The sequence below is a fragment of the Primulina tabacum genome, chromosome 5, assembly GCF_025594145.1.
Source record: "Primulina tabacum isolate GXHZ01 chromosome 5, ASM2559414v2, whole genome shotgun sequence".
Taxonomy (NCBI): Eukaryota; Viridiplantae; Streptophyta; class Magnoliopsida; order Lamiales; family Gesneriaceae; genus Primulina; species Primulina tabacum.
In genome coordinates, this window is record NC_134554.1 from 9,407,503 (window position 1) to 9,432,143 (window position 24,641).

At 32.7% G+C, this 24,641-nt stretch overlaps 1 protein-coding gene and 2 long non-coding RNA genes across 6 annotated transcripts; 2 read left to right on the forward strand and 1 right to left on the reverse strand.

Moving 5' to 3' along the window:
* The first annotated feature begins 2,816 nt into the window (after positions 1–2,816).
* On the forward strand, positions 2,817–4,888 carry LOC142544715 (uncharacterized). The gene is made up of 3 exons (XR_012820089.1): positions 2,817–3,063; positions 4,047–4,277; positions 4,376–4,888. It is a non-coding gene; the product is annotated as an uncharacterized LOC142544715 (long non-coding RNA).
* Positions 4,889–9,316: 4,428 nt separating this feature from the next.
* Positions 9,317–11,956, forward strand: LOC142544714 (uncharacterized). Its single transcript, XR_012820088.1, has 3 exons — positions 9,317–9,613; positions 10,612–10,848; positions 10,947–11,956. It is a non-coding gene; the product is annotated as an uncharacterized LOC142544714 (long non-coding RNA).
* Positions 11,957–13,193: 1,237 nt separating this feature from the next.
* LOC142546292 (BTB/POZ domain-containing protein FBL11) lies at positions 13,194–24,641 on the reverse strand. 4 transcript variants are annotated; one of them, XM_075653931.1, is made up of 19 exons: positions 24,409–24,641; positions 24,266–24,316; positions 24,067–24,187; positions 23,083–23,224; positions 22,915–22,964; positions 22,612–22,700; positions 22,443–22,533; positions 20,912–20,948; positions 20,655–20,806; positions 19,542–20,094; positions 18,811–19,077; positions 18,167–18,312; positions 17,505–17,855; positions 15,059–15,302; positions 14,812–14,867; positions 14,602–14,682; positions 13,851–13,895; positions 13,694–13,762; positions 13,194–13,578 (listed from the first exon to the last, which is right to left on the reverse strand). In XM_075653931.1, exons 1-19 carry the CDS (start codon positions 24,582–24,584, stop codon positions 13,405–13,407), a joined length of 2,895 nt encoding a protein of 964 aa, XP_075510046.1. In that variant the 5' UTR covers positions 24,585–24,641; the 3' UTR covers positions 13,194–13,404. The 4 variants fall into 4 exon arrangements, 3 of the variants coding, with proteins under 3 accessions (XP_075510046.1, XP_075510048.1, XP_075510047.1); XR_012820454.1 differs by having other exon boundaries at positions 13,428–13,578; positions 14,570–14,682; XM_075653933.1 differs by lacking the exon at positions 24,067–24,187 and having other exon boundaries at positions 22,915–22,986; positions 24,409–24,496.

Here is a 24,641-nt window from a genome sequence, read left to right on the forward strand (position 1 = left end):
TAAATAGAGCTACGTTGATTTTGGTAATCTAATTAACAAATCTTAGTGCAATTACTTCGTTTCTTCTTCAATTTTATTCATATTTCATCGAAGCACTAACATTTGTTTTTATGGTGGTGGTTGTTTTATTGAGTATACCAACTTCACATTAATTTTGACTAATTTTTATTCATGTATTAAACTTAAAATAATTTTAAAACGACAAATATTAAATTTTTATAAAAAAATTTGAGTGATGAGGATATTCTTTTAACATAAGTTTCTAGAGTGCATTTCAATTGAGAAATCTAAAATTGTGGATTCTAAATATATGATTTAAAATGCATTTCAATTTATTCGGATAAATTTATTTTATGTGGAATTTAAATTCATTTCTTATCAGATTACGCAGTTGTATGTATATTATCAAAATTCAAAGTTAAAAATTATTTCTCAAATCGAATTCTTCCTCTAGACAAGTTCAGGATATAATTTTTTCCTTAGTTATATATACACACACAGAGTTCACATAATCGTGTAACAAAAGTTGAATAATCCCCAAGATTTATGTGTTTTTTTAATTTCTCGTTGTGATTCACTACATGTGTTAATTTTCACTAAAAATTATATCACAAAAGCTCACGTGAGTCGGTCTGAAGGATCAATTTTGTGAGATCAATATTTTATTTGAGTCATTTTTGAAAAAGTATGATTTTTTATGTCAAAAATATTATCTTTTATTGTAAATATAGCCAGAATTGACTCATCTCACAAATAATTAAATATTCAAGAGATTGTCTTATAATAGACCTACTATAATTATATAACCAATTATTAAATATATAAGTAATAACATATCTATTTTTCTTAACCTTGATTTAAAAAAAAAGAGAGAATTATATATCCCGAATTATAAATCCGTTTATCACCGCCACACAGTACTGATAGGAAACCCTAACATTTTCAGAAATTTACTTGCTATATCCATATGTCGTTCTTGTAGTACTTGGAAATTCTCATAAATATCTATGTTCAGTTGCAACACAGAACCAAGGAAGCAAGGCGGAGCTTCCGGCGGCCATTCCTTCGACAAGGATACAATTTTGTTTTAAGGGAATGGAAGCTTCAGTGCCACCGCCGCCGTGGTGGATGCGAAGGAGGGTGTCTCTGCTTCACCCTCCACTCCACTTGATTCCTTACACCAGCAGGATGGAAGCATAGACAAAATAAATTTTATATGTATTTATTCTGAAAATTGGATTTTCGTCCTTCCCGTTCTCAGGTAACCAATAAACCATGCATGAGGCACCATGAGTCTCATCAACGAATTTGTGTAATCTTGTGTTGCAATAGATCATGTTCACTTTCCATGTGTTAATATAATTTCTAATAATTCGTTCGCTCGACACGGAAAACAAGGAATCCGGGGAAGAGATCGACTATACTTTCCATGCAAAAATTGAAGTTTAAAGCCAAACCAAAGTAATTTGGCAGAAGCTTCTCAATGGTAGCAGATGACGACAGAACTTTTCAACCTTTTTCGACGATTCTGATATGGGATGTTGAAGATGGATGAATTATTTGTGGTCGTTTGTATATGTAAAGCTGGGGTATATATTAATGTATGCAACATTGTCGCCGCCAATGATGATGCAATTTCTTCAACTATGCAGAAAATAAATTTTATGGTGTAACTTTTCTACAAGAATATAATAAATTAATATATCAGCCAACCCGTTGGGACAAATACTAAAACCCTTACGCATCACACTGTTTGGTATGAATGATGAGATTCAATTTCCTTGTATGATATCAGGTTTTGCTAAAATTTGACAACAATTGTAATTGAAAGAAACTATATCATGCTTATCTTTCAATTATCATGACCATCTCCCGAACCAAACGATCTATTAAGGGATATATGAGCCATCAAACCTTCTGATCTATACATGTTAGCATGTGTGGCGATTCCTGAATGGGACGACATGAATCCATGCCGGTCTTAATTCCTACCTTAAAAATGGTGCAAATAATATTTTCAAAAAATAAAATAAAATGGTGCAAATAATGCAAATGAAGATCAATCCAATGTTGGCACCACAATCTCCTCAAGTCAGCAAATCAAGTCTTGACCTTATGATATATATGCCTAGTATTTGTTGTTAACTGTACGTATTTAGACAAGTTGGTCGATTTTAAAGTATGATGTATTCAATTTAAAATTATGAACAATTTTTTTTTTCCATTGATGAGTCAATTTCATTCAGACAAAAAACACAAAAAAAAAAAAGAAAAAAGAAAAAAAGAAGAGAAATGTGTATAAATCAATCAATATTTTGGTTTATTTCATTTTATAAATAACATAAATTAATTTATAATATAAATTGCTTGGTGCAAATAAAAAGACATTAATTGATTAGTCATAATTGTTTCGTCTCATAATTGAATCAAGTTCTACACAAGATTAAATCAATATGTTATTCATTTATATGTCACTACGATAAAAACACGGAAAATCGTTTGGTGCAGATGATAAGACATTAATTGATTATTCATAATTGTTTCGTTTCATAATTGAATCAATTTCTACACAAGATTATAGTACTAAATCAATATGTTATTCATTTATATGTCACTACAATAAAAACATGATTTTATAATGGAATTAGAGCCCGATAAAGAACCGGGCTATAATTAATTGAAACCGAAGTTATTAAATTATATCTTAAACCGTTCACACTTTTAAAAAATTTGCGACCAAGTTTCAAACGCTCGGTCGCTAGTTAGAACCCGAAATTATCATTTGATCTCTAATTTGAGACTGATATATAAGCGTTGTGTCTCTTTTAATGCCCACTCGCTCAAGACCTAGAAATCTCAATTTCACGTGTTCGTCGCCGTCATCCGCCCCACCATCCACACTCGTCGCCATCCCCCCAACTCTCCGCCACCTCCATCAACTACTGTTATTTTTAATTTTTCTGTCATTTTCTTCTTCATTTGGGTATGTATTTATATTTCTTTGTATTACACATCTGTAGCTGCACACATAGCTGTCATACCTCATCCCTTCTCTGATTAAAGGTAATTTCATTTTTTTAAACCCAAATTTGAATTTGTTTTATTCAGTTCGTTTGTATTTTTAGATTAGAATCAATTTGATTCAAATTTTATGTTTATGACTCTTCAAATTTTTTTTATCATCAGGTTCATCTTACAATATTTCCATTTGTAAATGATAGCTTGTCATCCGTACTTTGTCAATGCTTGCTTATCTCATCCCATGAGCCAAAAGACCTTTTTACAAGATGAATGACAAGGAAAAATTGAATTAAATTTGACGAATAAAAAAAGGAAAATGGAATTAAATGCCAACACGATCATGAAATAAAAAGAATATATAGATTGCAATTGTTATCATTGAAAAAAATAGTAGATTTGCTATTGATATGTATGCTTTAATTTTTAGAAAATGATTTTGTTTTTTTTTTTGTTGGTATTATACTATATAATAATTATTCTAGTTAATGACCTCAATAACATGAATAAAATTTTAAGATACATTATAGTACATGGGATATTTTAAAATCTTCATCATCAATTCATCATCATTATTAAAAGATTGCATTTGGTTTGATAAATTAATTCAAAATTATGATATACCAATTCATGATTCTAATTTCATTTAATTTGTTTGAATAAATTTATTTTTAGTGATTTTGAATTACCTCTATTCAAACATTGACAATTGTGTTCTTAATTGTGGAAAAATCAAATCCATCCATTAAAAAACAATCGAAAACATATAATTATATCACAAATACATGGAATGTTTACACAATATTCTAAGAGTTGAATACTATTCCATAAGATTTTTTAATTAAATAATAGCAATATATGAGTAATATTATATCTTATTTTGTTAATCTTATTGAAAAGAAGATAATTAGATTACCAAAATTATAAATCTTGTCACAGACGCGTGAAGCCCTAATTTGCTTCCTATAAATATATCATCCTGTTGTTAGAAATTCACACGAACAACAATTTATGTTTAATTGTAACAGAGAGAGCAAGAAAAGCGGTGTTTCCAGCGGCCATTCTGCCTTTCCGGCAGAAAAAAGACGCTGTTCTCCGGGGAATGGTTGCCGCAGTGCCGCTGTGGTGGATGTGGAGGCTGGCAGAATAATCTGCCGCACAAATAAAATAAATTTTATGTGTAATTTTTCTAAAAAAAATGATTTTGTTTTAGGTAACCAAACAAATCAGGCATGCAACGTCGCCATGCTAAAGTTTGGGTATAATCTCCTTTTCCTTTTTGTTGTTCTTTGATCTTGATTGATTTTAGATTGAGATCCCAGTCAAACGAAGAGAGTAACTTTTTTCATTGAAACAGTTTCCAGGATGAAGAGACAGAAACGTAGGGTGGTTTAGCTGTTTCCCCTCCAGAGTGAGGCCAACCACTTCTTTGGCATCGGTCCATTTTCTTCAATATTAATCGTTCGACTTCCAAGCACTGGATAATTCCTTTTTTAACATAAGTTTGTGTTCGAATTACAAATCACCAAACGATCCTTCACAAAGCTCTCCGTATAAAAAAAAACTTATTCATGTTTTAACAAGCCTGCTGACGCATTTTAGTGTGGCCTGGACTTGTCGCTGATAGCCTCCGATGCATCATCTTTTTCATCCCATTTGGACCCAATGTCTTGTCATTCCGGCTTTCTCAAATGCATTGCCATGCCTTGAGAATACATATAGCTACTTCAATCCAACCACCACCCACATACAGCAACTCAAGGGCCTTGATATGCTTGGTATGATAAAAACAACATCCTGAAGTTAATACCACTACAGTGCAGTAAAGAATGGTCTACACCGGTTCGATTTCCAGTTACATTTTGTAATATACTCGGGACCACCATCCTGTGATCACAAAAAGTCCCGTGAAACGGTCTTATGTGAGACAGTTCTTTTATTTGGATCATCCATGAAAAAATATTGTTTTTATAAGACAATGTCAGACTTACTTGTGTAATCAGTTTATTAGAAAGTATTGATTGTTTTTAGGTATATGCTTATTGTTGTTGGCGTCCAAAAATTAATTGCGACTCTTTTATTGTTAATTGATCAGCAACCGATTTTGCAAAATCCGTCATTAAAGAAAAATAACTGAATTTTTTGGCGCAAATTCGGTTGCTATTTTACGACGACAACATTTTACAAGTCTGTTGCTCATTACAATAAGGAACATTTTACAATTAACGACTAACGATGGATTTACAAAATGTTTGTTGTATCTGTCTTTAATTAAGGGGGCGCCGAAAAAATTCAGTTGTTATTTAATTAATTAATTAATATATTAATACTGTTTTTCAGCAAAAAAGACAGCCAAAAAATGGTGCATACTATATGTACAACACATTATCACAGATTCACAGTTTAAAATAATTGATTTGTGTTTCAAGTTAACATGGCCGCACAAAGCCGCAGGCTATTCTTATATGTTGAAAGGGTGAAAGGGTGTTTGGCATAAATTGTTTTATATTGATCTAATAATCTTATCATGAAAATAAATAGTTAATATATTTAGATGAACTTATTTTAAACAACTTAAAGATATCGACATGTTTATTATTATAAGATTTTTTTACTGTTAAGATCACCAAAAATATATAATATTATGAAGATAACGTAAGTAGTTATATCTGTGTGTGAAAATAGTTTTAAATTTTATATAAATATTAAATCTATATTCTATATTTAAAAGATAAAACTATTTAATATTTGTACTTTATAAAAATGGATATTTTTGGAAAAATAAATATTTAATAGTATATTTAATTTTTTCAAGTAAATTTCTAAAGTTAAAATTTATCAAAAAATTTTGGAGGACTTGGTGGGAATTTAAGAAAATATATAATGATATTTTAGAAAAAAAAATGTTAAATAAGATATTTTCAAAAAAAATTGAGTCGACTTATAAGATATCAAGTAAGGTGTCAAAAATCTATTTTGATTGCTAGCTTGTAAGATCTTTTATTTTTATTATTAAAAAAATATCAAACAAAATTTGAGAGCTTATAACTTATAAACTGTACCAAACAAATATATTCTTACTAATAGCATATATTCATTTGCAATAATAAGATAAAGAATCATAAATAACTTAATGTCTGATTATGTGCAATAATTGAACATATTAAAATACTCGTTTGAGTTGTTGTATGATTTGAAATACTAAAGTTACTTTGCTATCATTAGTAGAGGCATAACAACTATTGGCAAAGCTCGACCCAATAATACATGTCCTTCCCGGTCTAATAATTAATCTTTACAATTAGAAGTTCGAAGCGTGATCCAAAGATTAGGTAACTTGGGCTATTGTAAAAGAAGTATATTAGTAGAGAAAGTTAATTTCAAAGTATAGAATTTTCTGACGAATGGACAAAGAGAATCTTTCATGGAAAAACAATACCTCACTTAATAAAAGGACGGGAAAAGAGAACACAATACAGGTCTTTCTATCTGCATGACATTGTTCTAGACAACAATACTCACATATGATGATTGATAACACAGTGCCACATAAATAAATCCCAAACGCTCTAAAATTATCGTCCATCGTTGCTTCAATTGTGCGAAAACAACATAAATATTGAAAGAGAAGCTTATGAAGTTGAAGGTTTCAAAGTTTTAAGGAGTAGCAGGTCTTTTTTTTATAAGGTGGAGATGAAGTTTTATGTGGCAGGTTTTTAACGTAGGAATCATGTCTCGAGCGTGTTAAAGACTGGTTTATGGGAAGTGATCCCTGATATTCATTTGGGTTAAAGTGCAATTGGAAACCAACCTACGGGAGATATTTAATTTTCTTTTTAATCTTTTTACTTTTCAAGCCCGTTTGATAAATGTTAGATATCTCATTTGGATTTTCACATCTTTCTTTAACCGTACTTGCAAACCCATTCAATCGATTGCGGGTGTCTTTTTCTTGATTAGCCCTTGACAAATACACGTGTGTATAATAAACAAGATAATTTTTTTTAAAAAAATAATTAATACATGTAGCCATCAATCCATATTTAAACGAGTTGAACATTGCTGATTGTACTTATATATGCAACATTTAGCATTTAGATTTAATTAACTTTTGCTTGTTATCCATCTGTCCCTTCTCCTTTTCATTTAAAAATACTTGAACATAAAGATTTTGGTTAAAATTGAATGGACATTAAAATTTTTTTTTAAAAAAAAGGTCGGCATATGGACAGATAAAAAATTAAATTAGAAGTGATTTTAATTGGCCTTTAACGTGTGTCATTAAATAAAACCTTGGGAATTGAGGAAGAAAAAAAGAGACACTGGAAAATTCTACCCTCCTGTGAAGTCTTCGAAATTTTTATTTTTAAAAATACATATTATATAATAATGATTATATTTGTTTAAAATTATGATGTTTAAACATATCAGATACCATGATATAATTAATTTAAAACAAATCATATATTTGTTCCAAAAAAAAAACTCAAATACCTGCATATTATATCAATAATAAAATTAAGAAAACAGAGAGTTATACAGTTTAGCAGAGAGCATTCAAATAAAAACTAATTTGTGCTGAATTATTTCCCGATTGATTATACCATCTCCATCTCGATTTCAATTGCATGACCGTAACTCGAAAAATCGGCAAGTTGTTTTTAATTGACTTGCACAAATACTTTCTGTCCCAAACAATCTACAACCCGAAAATCCATCCAAGTAAAATAATATTTTTTTCTAGCTTATTTATTATGTCTTAAAAAAAATTAACTGACATAATTATTTTGCATTGAAAATCGTTCCTTATAACTCTGTGTATTTAAAAATAGTTGGAGTAGAATGGAGAATGTCAGGATAAATTGCGTTTATCACCCAGATGGAATATCAAAAGCCTGAAACCCCCAAGTAAAATTAAAATCTTTTTAGAACTATATGGTTCCCGTTTTGACAAGAATTTTAAAAATATTTTTAGTGTTTTATAAGTAAAAAAAAAATTTAAAGTATGTTTTTGGATAAGATTTTTGTAAATCATTTTTGAAAAAGTGTCATCCAAGAACGGTTTTTAAATAAAAATCAAGAGATTTTTTTAGAAATGAAGAAAATGATTAAAATCAAAACATATTACTTTTATATATTATATATATATATATATACATATATATATATATATTCACTGAAAATTAAGGGTCCGGTTCCAGCAAATAACACTAATCCAGACATAGGTTTCGAATTTGTCTTGAGCCTGCCATCACAAAGGAGACCGTTAGAAAGGGGACGAGAGGGTGTCCCGGCGTAACCCTCCGACGCTCAAGTCAGAGACTGAAGATATAAGGGGGAGCAGCTAAGGGGTGCTGCTGAAAAATAATATATTGAATGAATTAGTTATACATCCGATCCTGGTATTTATAGGGGAATACCTGGGTTCGTGTTGGGCTTGTCTTCCATCTGGACAAGAGATGAGACAGGGATAGTGGGTCATCCATGGGGTATCAATATATATAGGTGTGTGTGTGCGCGCGCTTCAGATGGTGCAAATAATATTTTCAAAAATAAAATAAAATGGTGCAAATAATGCAAATGAAGATCAATCCAATGTTGGCACCACAATCTCCTCAAGTCAGCAAATCAAGTCTTGACCTTATGATATATATGCCTAGTATTTGTTGTTAACTGTACGTATTTAGACAAGTTGGTCGATTTTAAAGTATGATGTATTCAATTTAAAATTATGAACAATTTTTTTTTTTCCATTGATGAGTCAATTTCATTCAGACAAAAAACACAAAAAAAATAAAAAAGAAAAAAAAGAGAGAAATGTGTATAAATCAATCAATATTTTGGTTTAGTTTATATTATATATAACATAAATTACTTTATAATATAAATCGTTTGGTGCAGATAAAAAGACACTAATAGATTATTCATAATTGTTTCGTCTCATAATTGAATCAAGTTCTACACAAGGTTATAGTCATAAATCAATATGTTATTCATTTATATGTCATTACAATAAAAACACGGCAAATCGTTTGGTGCATATGATAAGACATTAATTGATTATTCATAATTGTTTCGTCTCATAATTTAATCAAGTTCTACACAAGATTATAGTAATAAATCAATATGTTATTCATTTACATGTCACTAAAATAAAACACGATTTTATAATTGAATTAGAGACCGATAAAGAACCGGTCTATAATTATTTGAAACCGAAGTTATTAAATTATATCTTAAACCGTTCACTTTTTAAAAAATTTGCGACCAATTTTCAAACGCCGGTCGCTAATTAGAACCCGAAATTAGCATTTGGTCTCTAATTTGAGACTGATATATAAGCTGTGGTGTCTCTTGTAACGCCCACTCGCTCAAGACCTAGAAATCTCAATTTCACGTGTTCGTCGCCGTCATCCGCCCCACCATCCACACCCGTCGCCATCCCCCCAACTCTCCGCCACCTCCATCAACTACTCTTATTTTTTATTTTTGTCTATTTTTTTTTCTTCATTTGGGTACGTATTTATATTTGTTTGTATTACAGATCTGTCGCTGCACACATAGCTGTCATACCTCATCTCTTCTCTGATTAAAGGTAATTTCATTTTTTTTACCCAAATTTGAATTTTTTTATTCAGTTGAATTTTTTTATTCAGTTGGTTTGTATTTTTAGATTAGAATCAGTTTGATTCAAATTTTATGTTTATGAATCTTCAGTCTTTTTATCATCTAATTCATCTTACAATATTTCCATTTGTAAATGATAGCTTGTCATCCGTACTTTGTCAATGCTTGCTTATCTCATCCCGTGAGCCAAAAGACCATTAATTTTTACAAGATGAATGACAAGGAAAAATTGAATTAAATTTGACGAATAAATAAAAGGAAAATGGAATTAAATACCAACACGATCATGAAATAAAAAGAATATATAGAGATTGCAATTGTTAGATTGAAAAAAATATATATATTAGATTTGCTATTGATATGTATGCTTTAATTTTTAGAATTTTTTTTTTTTGGTTGGTATTATACTATATAATAATTATTCTAGTTAATGACCTCGATAACATGAATACAATTTTAAGATACAATATAGTATATGGGATATTTTAAAATCATCATCATCAATTCATCATCATTATTAAAAGATTGCTTTTGGTTTGATAAATTAATTCAAAATTATGATATACCAAATCATGATTCTAAATTCATTTAATTTGTTTGAATAAATTTAATTTTAGTGATTTTGGATTTACCTCTATTCAAACATAGACAATTGTGTTCTTAATTGTGGGAAAATCAAATTCATCCATTAAAAAACAATCGAAAATATATAATTACAAATACATGGAATGTTTACACAATATACTAAGAGTTGAATAATATTCCATAAGATTTTTTAATTAAATAATAGCAATATATGGGTAATATTATATCTTATTTTGTTAACCTTATCGAAAAGGAGATAATTAGATTACCCAAATTATAAATCTTGTCACAGACGCGTGAAACCCTAATTTGCTTCCTATAAATATATCATTATGTGGTTAGAAATTCACACCAACAACAATTTATGTTTAATTGCAACAGAGAGAGCAAGAAAAGCGGCGTTTCCAGCGGCCATTCTGCCTTTCCGTCAGAAAAGAGACGCTGTTCTCCGGGGAATGGTTGCCGTGGTGCCGCTGCCGCTTTGGTGGATGTGGAGGCTGGCAGAATAATCTGCCGCACAAATAAAATAAATTTTATGTGTAATTTTTCTAAAAAAAATGATTTTGTTTTAGGTAACCAAACAAATCAGGCATGCAACGTCGCCATGCTAAAGTTTGGGTATAATCTCCTTTTCCTTTTTGTTGTTCTTTGATCTTGATTGATTTTAGATTGAGATTCCAGTCAAACGAAGAGAGTAACTTTTTTCATTGAAACAGTTTCCAGGATGAAGAGACAGAAACGTAGGGTGGTTTAGCTGTTTCCCCTCCAGAGTGAGGCCAATCACTTCTTTGACATCGGTCCATTTTCTTCAATATTAATCGTTCGACTTCCAAGCACTGGATAATTCCTTTTTTAATATAAGTTTGTGGTCGAATTACAAATCACCAAACGATCCTTCACAAAGCTCTCCGTATAAAAAAAAACTTATTCATGTTTTAACAAGCCTGCTGACGCATTTTAGTGTGGCCTGGACTTGTCGCTGATAGCCTCCGATGCATCATCTTTTTCATCCCATTTGGACCCAATGTCTTGTCATTCCGGCTTTCTCAAATGCATTGCCATGCCTTGAGAATACATATAGCTACTTCAATCCAACCACCACCCACATACAGCAACTCAAGGGCCTTGATATGCTTGGTATGATAAAAACAATATCCTGAAGTTAATACCACTACGGTGCAGTAAAGAATGGTCTACACCGGTTCGATTTCCAGTTACATTTTGTAATATACTCGGTACCACCATCCTGTGATCACAAAAACTCTTGTGAAACGGTCTTATAAGTCAATTTTGTGAGACATTTCTTTTATTTGGATCACTAATGAAAAAATATTCTTTTTATGAGACAGTGTCAGACTTACTTGTGTAATCAGTTTATTAGAAAGTATCGATTGTTTTTAGGTATATGCTTATTGTTGTTGGCGTCCAAAAATTAATTGCGACTCTTTTATTGTTAATTGATCAGCAACCGATTTTGCAAAATCCGTCTTTAAAGAAAAATAACTGAATTTTTTGGCGCCTTAATTAACATAAATTTGTTGCTCATTACAATAAGGAACATTTTACAATTAACGATTAACGACGGATTTGCAAAATGTTCGTTGTGTCTGTCTTTAATTAAGGGGGCGTCCAAAAAATTCAGTTGTTATTTTCTTTTATTTGAGTTATTTAATTTAATTTATATACTAACGACTGTTTTCAGCAAAAAAGACAGCCAAAAAATGGCGCATACCATATGTACAACACATTATCACAGTTGAAAATAATTGATTTGTGTTCCAAGTTAACATGGCCGCACAAAGCCGCAGGCTATTCTTATATGTTGAACGGGTCAAGGGTGTTTGGCATAAATTGTTTTATTGATTTAATAATCTTATTATGAAAATAAATTGTTAATATATTTAGATGAACTTATTTTAAACAACTTAAAGATATTGACATATTTATTATTATAAGATAATATTACTAAAAATATATAATATTATGAAGATAACGTAAGTAGTTATATCCGTGTGTGTGAAAATAGTTTTAAATTTGATATAAAAAATGTTAAATCTATATTTAAAAGATAAAACTATTTAATATTTATAATTTATAAAAATGGATATTTTTGGAAAAATAAATATTTAATAGTATACTTAATTTTTTCAAGTAAATTTGTTAAGTTAAAAATTTATAAAAAAAAATGGAGGACTTAGTGGGAATTTAACAAAATATATAATGATATTTTAGAAAAGTGAATGTTAAATAAGATATTTTCAAAAAAAATTGAGTCGACTTATAAGATATCAAGTAAGGTGTCAAAAATCTATTTTGATTGATTGTAAGATCTTTTTTTATTTCTTTATTAAAAAATATCAAACAAAATTTGAAAACTTATAGCTTATTAACTGTACCAAACAAATATGAGTTGGTCTATTGTGAGACGATCTCATGAATCTTTATCTTTGAGACGGGTCAACCCTACCGATATTTACAATAAAAAATAATACTCTTAGCATAAAAAGTAATAATTTTTCATGGATGACCCAAATAAGAAATATGTCTCACAAAATACGACCCGTGAGACCGTCTCACACAAGTTTTTGCCAACAAATATATTTTTACTAATAGCATATATTCATTTACAATAATAAAATAAAGAATCATAAATAACTTAATGTCTGATTAGGTGCAATAATTGAACATATTAAATACTCGTTTGAGTTGTATGATTTGAAAAATACCGAAGTTACTTTGTTATCATTAGTAGAGGTATAACACCTATTCACAAAGCTGGACCCAATAATACATGTCCTTCCCGTTCTAATAATTAATCTTTACAATTAGGAGTTTGAAGCGTACGTGATCCAAAATTAGGTAACTTGGGCTATTGTAAAAGAAGTATATTAGTAGAGAGTTAATTTCAAAGTACAGAATTTTCTGAAGGATGGGCAAAGAGAATCTTTCATGGAAAAACAATACCATAGTGCATCGCCTAATCTCCACTGCCATGCAAGCAAATCGATACCAATCACCCGACCAAGTAAAATGAATTCTAAATTTTTACATAGAAGAAAAATAAATCTAGTCTCCAGTGGATATTATACATGTTGCTGCGTGCTAGTCTGTTTTGTTAAAAAATAAACAGAAATGATTTATACCACATCAAAGACTTAGCTTCTTGTTTGAGCGCTATAATCTTTCCTTCACCACAGTTCTTGTAAGTGTTTCGCTGTTCCACACGAGGGCCAACGTCTCCATATGCACGGGGATTCTTCGAGCCTCCAAGTTGTGAAGATCTAAAGTGCATCTTTTAAGCTTGCATCTTGCGATTTTAACAATACCGAGGAAATATCTGTCGTGAAACTGAATCATGCACGTGTAAGACATGATAGCTTGCAAAAGGTGGCAGGCTTCAATTATGAGTGGGAAGATGGGCTGGGGAGGGGATATGAGAAATTGATGATCCAGTCCAACTTACACTTGGAAGGTCATAATCGCCATCGGTAGCATCACATATGTCAAGTGATATTTTACGAAGCATTGGCAACTGCAGTCGTGATAGAGGCACAATTTTGGTACGCATTGAGACAGTTCAATGTCTACTAAGCAACAATCACCAGAATAGCTATGCGTACCTTGGAAGCAGCATCAATTATGAAGTTTCTAGGAATTCCAGGGCCCTATAGTTTCGATGAACATCAGAGATTGTTTAAAACAAGCAAATAAGCTAGTGAGGCTGAATTGAAGGATATCGCAATTGCCCATATATTAAGAATAAAAAACATCATGCCTAATGTGAACAAAACTCACAGATGGGCTCCCTGCTAAAACATGCAACACAATTACACAGTGGGTACTTGTTTTATGGCTATTTTTAATTTTGAATCAAACACTAATTACTGAGTGACTCATCTAAGAAATACACCACCAGGGACCTTTATATCATTGTAGAACAAACAATCTCATCCTTGAAAAAGGCGTCCCCCATTGTCTTTTGCAGTTGTGTACGAATCTAAATGCAAAATAGTAATCGGAAAATTATAGTGGGTTAAATAAGTTTCGCACAAAAGAGAAATCAACAATTAAATGGTGGCAGGATGCCTAATCAGATTTCTCAAGCCAATAGGGACTGAAAATGCGTAATTGTTTTGCTCCCTACGTGGAATCCCAACACAAGTTGAAATATCAACTTGGTATGTTATCAATAGAATCTCTTGCAACTCAGGTGATGCAAACACCAAATTGAGATATTCAATTTTTCAAAATAAGATATTCCCGTGACATGTACCATCTTAGTATCATGCATCAAAAAAGAATAATGCTGGTCAATACATTATTTGAGAAAAACCCTAACCAACTGCAAAAGAAAGGATTGGCAGCGCTCACAGTGTGACGTAGCACAAGATCTTCAAGAGCACAACAGTTGAAAAGGGGTTTGATACCATTGGCTGTAATTTCTCCACATTCCTGAAAGCAGTGGACATGACAAAGTGCCAATGATGTGAAAATAACTAAAGCAGCCTACTATGCAAAAGAACTACAAAGATCTGCCCACACATAGTAATGAAAGGAACCCAGAGAATGGTGGCAACAAACCTCAAGATGGAGAGATGTCAAACCGGGCCAACTTCTTGAAATAATATTTTGTGATTCTGGGATAGATAAGGCAAAGCAAGGAACAAACTTTCATTTTATTATGTGGCAGTATAACTTTTTGCTTCTGAGCCACCTCTCACACAATAATAAGCAAATAGAGTAAGAAAAAAAAACTCAAAAGAAAGTTTTGCATTTACAAACATTGAGCTAATCCACGCTTATTAAGATTTTTAGACAAGACATTCACCTGAATTAAGCAATGTGCATCCTTTCAATGAAAGAGTATTTAAATTTGTACAATTATCAGCCATAATCATCAAATCTTCATTGGTCATCCATGGTGTTACTCTTTCAAGTTTCAACTTCATTAAATTTGGCATCTTGAACCTGAAGCTTAATGAGGATATGCCACCAAAACAATAGCACAAAGACAAGGATCTCAAGTGTGGAAGTGTTTTTATAAGTTTGGTTATTGCTGAATCTGATATCACCTATGAACAAGAAGTAAGAATATATTTAATGGAAATTACTGGCTTGTAGCAGTTACAACAATGAAAAGAAACAGGATTCGAAAAAAAAGATGTACGGACTAATGGGTAAGTACAAAAATACAGTGGCTTTATAACAGAATTCAAATATTGCAGCATTACAGAAGGATAACAGTCGCGCAACGATTTCTACTGATGGCCACTTTACTAAAAGTTCTTTTTGGCTCTCAAGAAAAGAAGAATTATAAGAGAAATCCGACTCCATATAGCTACTATAAAAGCCTTTCCACCCCATCAAATCATTCAATAAATCTTTTGTGAGTCAACTGTCAATTGGGATGCAAAATAAGACATTTGAAGACAAACTCAACTAGTCAACTTCTAAGCTCTACATTTACTCCTAAGTTATCACAAGTACAACTGATAGAAGATAATGAGATAACCTTCAAAAACAAGATCTCAAGACCACGTATATAATTGACAAGTATCAAAGGAAGTCTGCAGCCCCAAAATTCAAGAAAGAAACAAGTAAAAACATAAAAGTAAGGCGGCACCCATGTCAATGTTGCGTGCATGGTTGGATAGTTTAAAAGAAAATGAGACACGACTCTTTCTGGTTGGACCGTGTGGTGCAAATTTGGTCAACAGAAAGAAAGAACTTTAAAAGAAGACAAAGCATGAATAGGTTATGAGAAAAGATGGTGACTGAAAAGAAAGATGTAGCAGCAATGGATGAAGGTTGGACTTTTCTGAGAAGGAATTTAACATGTTGTGCTCTTGCAAGCAAGGAAAAGAACGGAGGAGGAACAATATTTTTTGTTATTAAAAGACAGCAAGCAAGAGACCGAATCGAAGGAGAAAAGACTGCTATTTTCAGGGGAAAAAAACAGAAGGTCCCGAGAAATTCAAGGTGGAAGGAAACGGGGAAGAAAACAAAGGGAAAAGCAACAGGTCAATGACGGACCAAATTCATATTTGTTTCTTGTTCCTAATTCCCACTCATCTTATATTTGAGTTGAAATTGTTTTCTAAGGTTGCAGATCCAATTTATTCATATTATAAACTAAATTATTTTACCAAGATCATATGATCCTTTGTTTTGAATCTATGATTTAATAGTTATTTGATTGAATTCCTGAAATTTCAGAGTGCATGTTTGGTGCAGCGGAGAATTGTTTCTAACGAAACCATTAAACTCAGCTCAACTGAGAGAACAATATAAAACTGGAATATTATTAACGTTGAATTTTATGTTTTTGAATACAAGTAATAGACTCATATACAATACTAATTCTAATCCTAGACCAAGTAGGATATCTATAATTCTAATATAACTAAAATACTAGTCCCAATGCCCTTGAAATACCAACAGTTCTAAGGTACTTAAAATACTTATAAAACTTCTAATTCCATTGCATTTAAGCAACTTAAAAATCTAGATAATAATAAATAAAAACTAATAATATGAATGGCGAAAAAATTAATCTTGTATTACATCAATGTTTTATTATTTTTAATGCTTTCAAATATTGATCACCTTTGAACAATTTTATGTATAATAATTCAGATTGAGAGATGAAATCATAATAAGATAGAATAATTCATGACATGATTTAGATTTAGATCTAAATCGAGAGATAAAATCAAACACATATGTGCTAGACATAGACATTATACCAAAGGCTAGTGATTTTCATAAAATTTAATGCAATATTAATTTGTTGAATGATTTAAAGAGATTTAATTGTTACAAATTAATATTTAATCTGATATAGTTCGAGAGACTATATCAAATCAATCAAGAAACCCGTAACCACAGAAAAAATGAAAATTCAATAGAAAATAATAAAAGAATCATAAGAGATTACAATAAGTGAACTGAAATCTTGATAATAATTACCCATCGACTTTTCCCTTGCGATCTACACTTGTTTAGTTTAGAATTTGAGTTATTTTTATTTTTTTTTAAAATTATTAACTCCAATATCATATGTTAAATATAGTTTAAATAACTTTATTTGGTACTTGCTAGTTAGTCTGGTAGAACGACAACCCTTTTCTCCATCAAGTTTTTATATAGTTAGTCAAGTAGAACGACAACCCTTTTTGTCCATCACTATATAAAAACTTGACACCATATGTCTGCAGTTAATTCGTGCTATTTAGTCAAACTTGTGAATTTGTAATTAAAATTTTTTCAATTACCTGAAAATAAAGAACCACCATCTCAAGCAATGGACAGGTGATGGGTATGAGCTTCAAGCCTTCAAGACCCAAGGATGCACCTAAACCAATAGTTAGAGTTCGTAAAGTTCTGATTGCTGGTTTTAGGGCTCCAAATGACAGAAATGAAAATCCCCATCCAAGTTCAATCTCCTCCAATTGGCAGGATTTGCCAAGGTCTGAGAACAACTCTTTTGGAGAAAATGATGACAGACACAATTTTGTCTCTTTGGTTCCAATTTGCTCTTGTACAAGTTGTGTGCAGCCTCTTGTTTTCAAAAATTTTAGATCAAGATTTCGGCAAATAACACGAGACAAAGCATTGCAAGAAACCTGGAATAGTTTAAGCACAAAGTTAAAGATTAGATGGGGATGCTGTTCAACTCAAGTTTTATATTAAAAAGTGGATAGTTAATAAAGTTCATATTGCAGATAATTTTAGTTAGTTGGTCTACTTAGAGAAGCTTTAGAGAAGTCATTTAGTTTCTGTTTGACAAGTTGAAGCTAATCAAGGAAATTAACAAATGCAAAGTGTCTTATTTGTCCAAATTCCTAAAACAACTACCATGAAACAATATGAGTGGTGAAAAGAGATTTATCATGTAAGAAAAAAGATTAATGCTACTTTATGACATCCTTCACACCTTGGTTTCTGAAACATCAAGCATCTGCAAGGAGGATCCCTGAAACCTGTAAAGGGCATCATCAACAAGTTGAATTTCCCTGAGGCAGAGACTTCTTAAATGACCTGCTCCCAACATAAGCTCGGATAGAATCGTTCCATCTATCCCTGGCAAAAAGATTGAATAAAGAGAAGTGTTGAGGAAATTTATGCTGTGCTTTCATGTATAAACATATGTACCATTGTCTCTTCCAGAGTTCAACAATGTGTAAGATGAAATGGAGGATTTCTTTCTCTATGTTGACTGTGATGTTAGTCTCCTGATACTAGAGTTGATAAAAACATTTAATATCTAAACTGTTATGCTTATGAAGTTTGACTTCTCATCAAACTAAACATTAGAACTAACCAGGTAAAGGATAATTCATCCTCAAGTTGCACTGTCATTTCTCGAAATCTCTCTTCTGATTTTGTGTTATGCCATGCAAATGAGTGAAGAGCAATAGCAAATTCATAGAATAAGAGACTTTATTTGGACACGACTTTATAGAAGAATATCATCCCACATTGCTATGTAACATATGCGAGGGAGAAAGAATAGTATCACTTATCCAGTGAATGTTAAAGTGATTAGGACGAAGAGCTGAAATGTAAACCATCACATACCATTACAGCCACCAATGTGTAGAGTTTGAAGCTTATGAGGCATAGACTGATAATATTTTTCACTTTGTTGAGTTTTACTGGAGATACTGGAGCAAAGCGCTAGAGCGGAGTTATTCCCAAAAGAAGTATCACAAGCCACCATAGAATGTAGCTTTTTGCATTTCAGAATCATCACTGACAAACCACAATCCGTAACAGATGTGCACCCTCTCATGTTAACAAAATTCAAGGATTCACAGACTTCTGATATGTTATAGAGATCAGAATCTGCTCAAACAATGAAATGCTAATTCAACAATTAAAGGTTTGCCAAGTAAAAGTTATTTACACCTAGAAAATCAAGCAAAAATTAATTGTTAAACTGGTGAACCATTTTCTTATATCCATAAATTTTTAATAAATATTTTTTCTTTTCTTAGGCTTGAAATGATGGATACAGTTATTTAGTATTTTCAAAGAAATTTTTTAGTCGAAACTAGTAAGTTAGAATGGTCTCATTTAGAAATACCACACTATTTTTACAAATAACTCAATAAATTTGTAATTACTGTGTGAGATTCAAATATGGTAATTCAGACCCTACATCTAGATTCTGGTAACAGAATTCTAGCCAATACAGGCAATAAACAGATACCCATTCAATGGACTTTTTAAAGCACTTCTTTTACTATTTAAATTTGTTGAGTAAATTTAATAATGTCTCTGGGATAGATGGAGAGAGAGAAACTTACCATTTATGTCCGTTCGACCGTCCAAAGTGAGTTTAGTTATATTTGACAGAAATGGCCAGGACAATAAAGACAATGAGGCAGCAGAATGATAATCATATCCGTCTAACGGCATTGATTTTTGTGGTGTTGGAATCTGTGAGGAAGATACAATAGATACTCGGGCAGGTATAACAGGACTAATGTCCAGAGTTAGGTCAATACTGGTGAGTAGAGGGAATTTTCGCAGGAAATGACACAACTTTGGGGTCTTGAAGTTCAAAAAATAAGCTGCCTTCAATGTTCTTAAAGATGGAAATGACTTGCATAAAAATTCAAAGGCCAATCCAAGAGGAAGTGATGGACAGTTTGAAATGTCCACTTCTTGCACCGCCTCAAAACTCAACATCTGTTCCGTTGCCTGTGAAATCAGAGAACCGTCCAAACCAACATTTGCAAAATTCATGGGAGACTTCTCAATGATTTTTCTGAACATCGAATCTGCACTGTCAGAAGGAAGAATGGAAAGCAGGAATAATCCCGGTGTAATCTGAGGGCAACCAGAAAGATCCACTTTCTGTAGAATTGCATGGGAAAAAGTAAGTATTTAATAATTGCAGCAGACTATGCACATAAAGCACAATTTAAGAGGAATTAACATTGAGATTGACTCTTGGCAAGATAATCTTCCAATAAACATACCAATTGACAGACTGGCTATCGAGAGGTTTTAAAGAGATTCTTGACATACACAAACAAAATGCACAAAATAATCCATGACGCTCGCATTTCAAAACCAATGAGTGAACCAATAGTCTCGTTTTGAACTATTATATGGATATATGAGAAAAAAGAAAGATGGATATTCTTTCAGCAAGTTGATCTTTGCAACCACACAGTCTGGCCTATCAACAACTCTAATTTTAATAACTTATCTTATAATAAAAAAGGTCATAGTTCTTACAGTGATCATTACACTGACAGCTCTATATCACCTAAAAAAAATTGACAACTAAAACCAAATCACTGAGAAAAATATCGAGACTAACTCAAATTTTGATAACTTAATAGGAAAAATTAAGGAATCAAGACTACAAAATGCTGAGTACACAAGAACAAAGCAAAATGTAAAAAAACCTGTGTAAATTTTGTCAGACGAACTTTAAAGTGACTCAAGTCACCTTGTTTGAATATTTCTTTCAACCTTGTATTAGGATGTCTTGCAAGACTAAGGATAGTGCCAGTTGCTTCATCAGCAAACATTGAAAAAAATTGGTACCCCCGCTTCCCTAGAACAAAAAATTAGTGATAAATTGACAGGCTGGTAACACAACAGATCATTCATCGTTGCACGGATAAATGAAAGAGGTTTCAGAATATACAAGAAGGCATACCTGCGGCAAACCACAACGGTAGAAGATTTATTCGTATCTGTTAAGGACAAATACAAATATTTACAATTCCGTTTAAGTGTTTTCAATAAATATTCTTGAAACTCTAAGTTCAGTACTCTTCATTTTGCTAGTTGTTCCACCAAATCCTAAACCTTCTACGGTAACTGTAATGACCATGGGCTATCCCGATCTTGAGCCTTTCCCTCACGGGCTTTCCACATGCGCCATTATTCACAGAACTCTCAATCTCTGGCAGTGGAGTCCATGCCTCCCCAGGTTTCGATCCCAAAAGCTCCGGGCTAAGTACTTGGATCCTTGAAACCTGGTACCTTGGAATAGAACCCTATACCATATAAAATAAAGCCCTTTAACTTAACCTTTGCTTGCTCTTTCCGCCTTGGAGAACCGCTTGATTGAGGAGAATGCCATCACCTCACAACTAAGAGATGGGTAAAGCCATTTTGTGAAGAAGAGGGCAACACTACCACTGAGTCTCTCGCCGCATTAGCAGTCCCATAGATAAAGAAGTTGTTGAAGTCCCTACAATAGTTCTTAGGTCTTAGGGGACCTGATTACCTACTTCTGCCGGCACTAAAAAAGGAGATAGTCCTTAGAGTAGTTCCAACGCCCGTGAGTTGGTTTGGCCTCTCCTCTGTCTTTTGGTACCAGGTTTCAAAGATACAAGTACTTAACCTGGAGGTTTTGGGATCGAAACCTGGGGAGGCATGGACTCCACTGCCAAGGGTGGAGAGTTATGTGAGTAATGGTGCATATGGAAAGCCCGTTAGGAAAAGGCCCAAGATCGGGATAGCTCATGGCCATTATAATAAAAGGCGGCCTTTTCCCTCATGGGCTTTCCACATGCGCCATTACTCATAACAATATACCACCCCTGGCAGTGATTTCTTTCGCCTCCCCAAGTCTCGATCCTAAGACTTCCAGGATAAGTACTTAGATTCATAAAACTTGGTACCAATTGAGCTACTCCAAGTACTTAGCCTGGAGGTCTTGGAATCGAAACCTGAGGAGGCATGGACTCCACTGCCAGGGTGGAGAGTTCTGTGAGTAATGACGCATGTGGAAAGCCCGTGAGGGAAATGCACAAGATCGGGATAGCCCATGATCATTACAGTAACATTCCCTATAAAAAAATGTATAATCTGTAGGGGGAACTCGTGGTTTTAAAAGCCAATACTATACCAAGCATACTGAACTTCGGATTTGTTTATTTTTATTTTTGAAAAATTAAGGGTTTTTGAATGATATCATTCCAAACAATTTGTTCTTGCATTGACATATTAATCTTGTTGGAGTAAAATACAGTACTGAACTGTATATTATATAATTTAAAAATATTATCAAGCAGCTCAGTGCTACGTTTTAGGCTCCAAACTTGCACACAAAAAAACAAACAAAATTCACTCACAACACGAGGTTAAAAATCATTATCTACATCTCACAATCGTATGAGCACACCCATCAAGTTAAAAATCATACAGCCTTAACAAAAGATATAAAAATCTATTCATACCACGTCAGAGTCTACATTGTTACTCCAGCCCTCTGGTTTCGCAGTCTTTGCGGTGAGCCAAACTTGAATCGCATCAAAAAGGTGCTTCTCGCTGTGAAAAACAGTCAAGAATGAACAACAAACCAGAAATTCCAGAATATTAGTATTCAAAACAATAACAGCATCCCACCTGTCTAGAGTCAAATCAGAATGCTTGATACATGAGAACAGTAGTTCGTGAGGAATATCAGCGAAAGAGTTAAATGATGATGCCCACATCTGCAGAAAAAAAGATCGAATGTGGATTGACAATATACGGACGGTAAACTTATTCACAACCATGACTGATAAACCTTACCATGAGTTTAGCTGACATTGAAATTACTATAAATATTTAAGTTGATATATTACAAAAGAAAAGGCGACCCTTCTTATACAAAAGCATCGATACACCAAAACTCAGAGAAAACTGTGTCAACTGCAAAACACTTACAAAGTTCCTTGCCAGATAGCTCGTACAAAGCTGAAGGATAGAATCATTTGCTGCAACATATTCCACTTCCATCTATAAGATTTAATTCCATATTACTAATGTAAATAAATTAAGGCCCATTGTTATTCAAAATATAAGTATTTATTTAAACCGAATGAAAAACCGTACCATGCTCCAAACCATACTTCCAGATATGAATCAAGCCATCTAGACAAAGTTGCGGCGATTGAAATCCTTTGTATGAAGTTACTTCATTCAACCAAACTTGACATTTCAAGAGAAGTGTCTCAACCCCAAAAAATAAAGCCGCCTGAGAGCATAAAAAATTAATTTCAAACATTATGACACAACACATTTTAAGATAACAGTCCATCACGGACTAAAATATTTCCACTAGCCAATCACTAGGGACATCGAAGTCAACTGCTAGTTGTAGAAGGGGTTGGAAATTCATAGTCACCGATAGTTAAGTCAACTCGAGAGCTTTAAGAATTATATTTTAAAAAATCATTTGTGTGAACATGAAAGATTAATCTCTAAAAGCTGCAATCTGAGACAGCGATAAATCAATTTGCTAATCGGAAAACAAGAAACATAAACCATAACCTCAAGTAATAGAGCAAGTATTAGCACGATCAAGCAAGCATGTCAACTTTGTAAACAATCCAATCATATTATAGCTAGAAAACATACCAGTCTGCTTCATTAAGATAAATAAAATTTAAGTGGCATCTCAACATGAATGTTGTAATCCTCAGAAATTATCAAACCCAACAACACACACGGGTGAAAGATAAGGGAGTGAGATATGATGCTTCCACGGCATGTTGTCACATCATACTAACGTGTAGGGATGACGCAGTAGGAGATAAACAAAGAAGAGTAAGGAAATTACCAAGGAAGCTTGAGGATTATGTAATTCAGTTGAAGTAGAAAGCATGTGGAGAAATATCCAGTTAGTTGGTTGTACACATCGTTACGAGCAGTTAGTTTAGTTTTCATTCATTGTATAAAAGGAAAACAACACCTAAGAATTGTATGGAACTTCATTCTTGAATACACAGAAATTGAATTCTTCGTTTTCCAATTCTTCAACTCTCAATCTTTTCTCGTATCACCGTCCATAAATCAACTTAAAAGAACAGAAATCACCTCACTCAGAGTTACAAAATTATCCGAAGTAATATCCAGATGACATCCAAATATAAACCTCAAAACACTCAAAATCGACTCCGGATTCCAATGTAGTGCTACAGAATCCAGCCGAGACTCACTGAGACAAAAAGATACAGCTGAATGACAGCAAAAGCTTCAGCGAATACAAAATATAGTCGTTCAGTAAATCAAATACCAAAATCTTCCGAGTAGGAGCCCCCGAAAATACGAAGATTCTTCAATTAGCCTGTTAATTTAATGTCACCCCACAAATCAAATTAAAAAATATATGAAAATACAAACAGCCATGTGAATAAAAATCACATTTATATCACTGACCTGCTGCGATTGACTCGAATTTTAACTACAGAGTGAGTCAAAATTGAAGGCAAGTCCCAATTATGGATATCCGCCGTCGAGATTAAGATCTCGTCAAGACTCTCAGACGGGTTCAGTTCGGTGCAAACAAGAGTTAAGGCGCCAATCGCATCACTGTCGCCTTCCTGGGGCGCCATTTCTTTGGCTCGAAGCTGGCAGTATGTTTGGCTTTCGTTCTTCGTTGCTTGAAATGA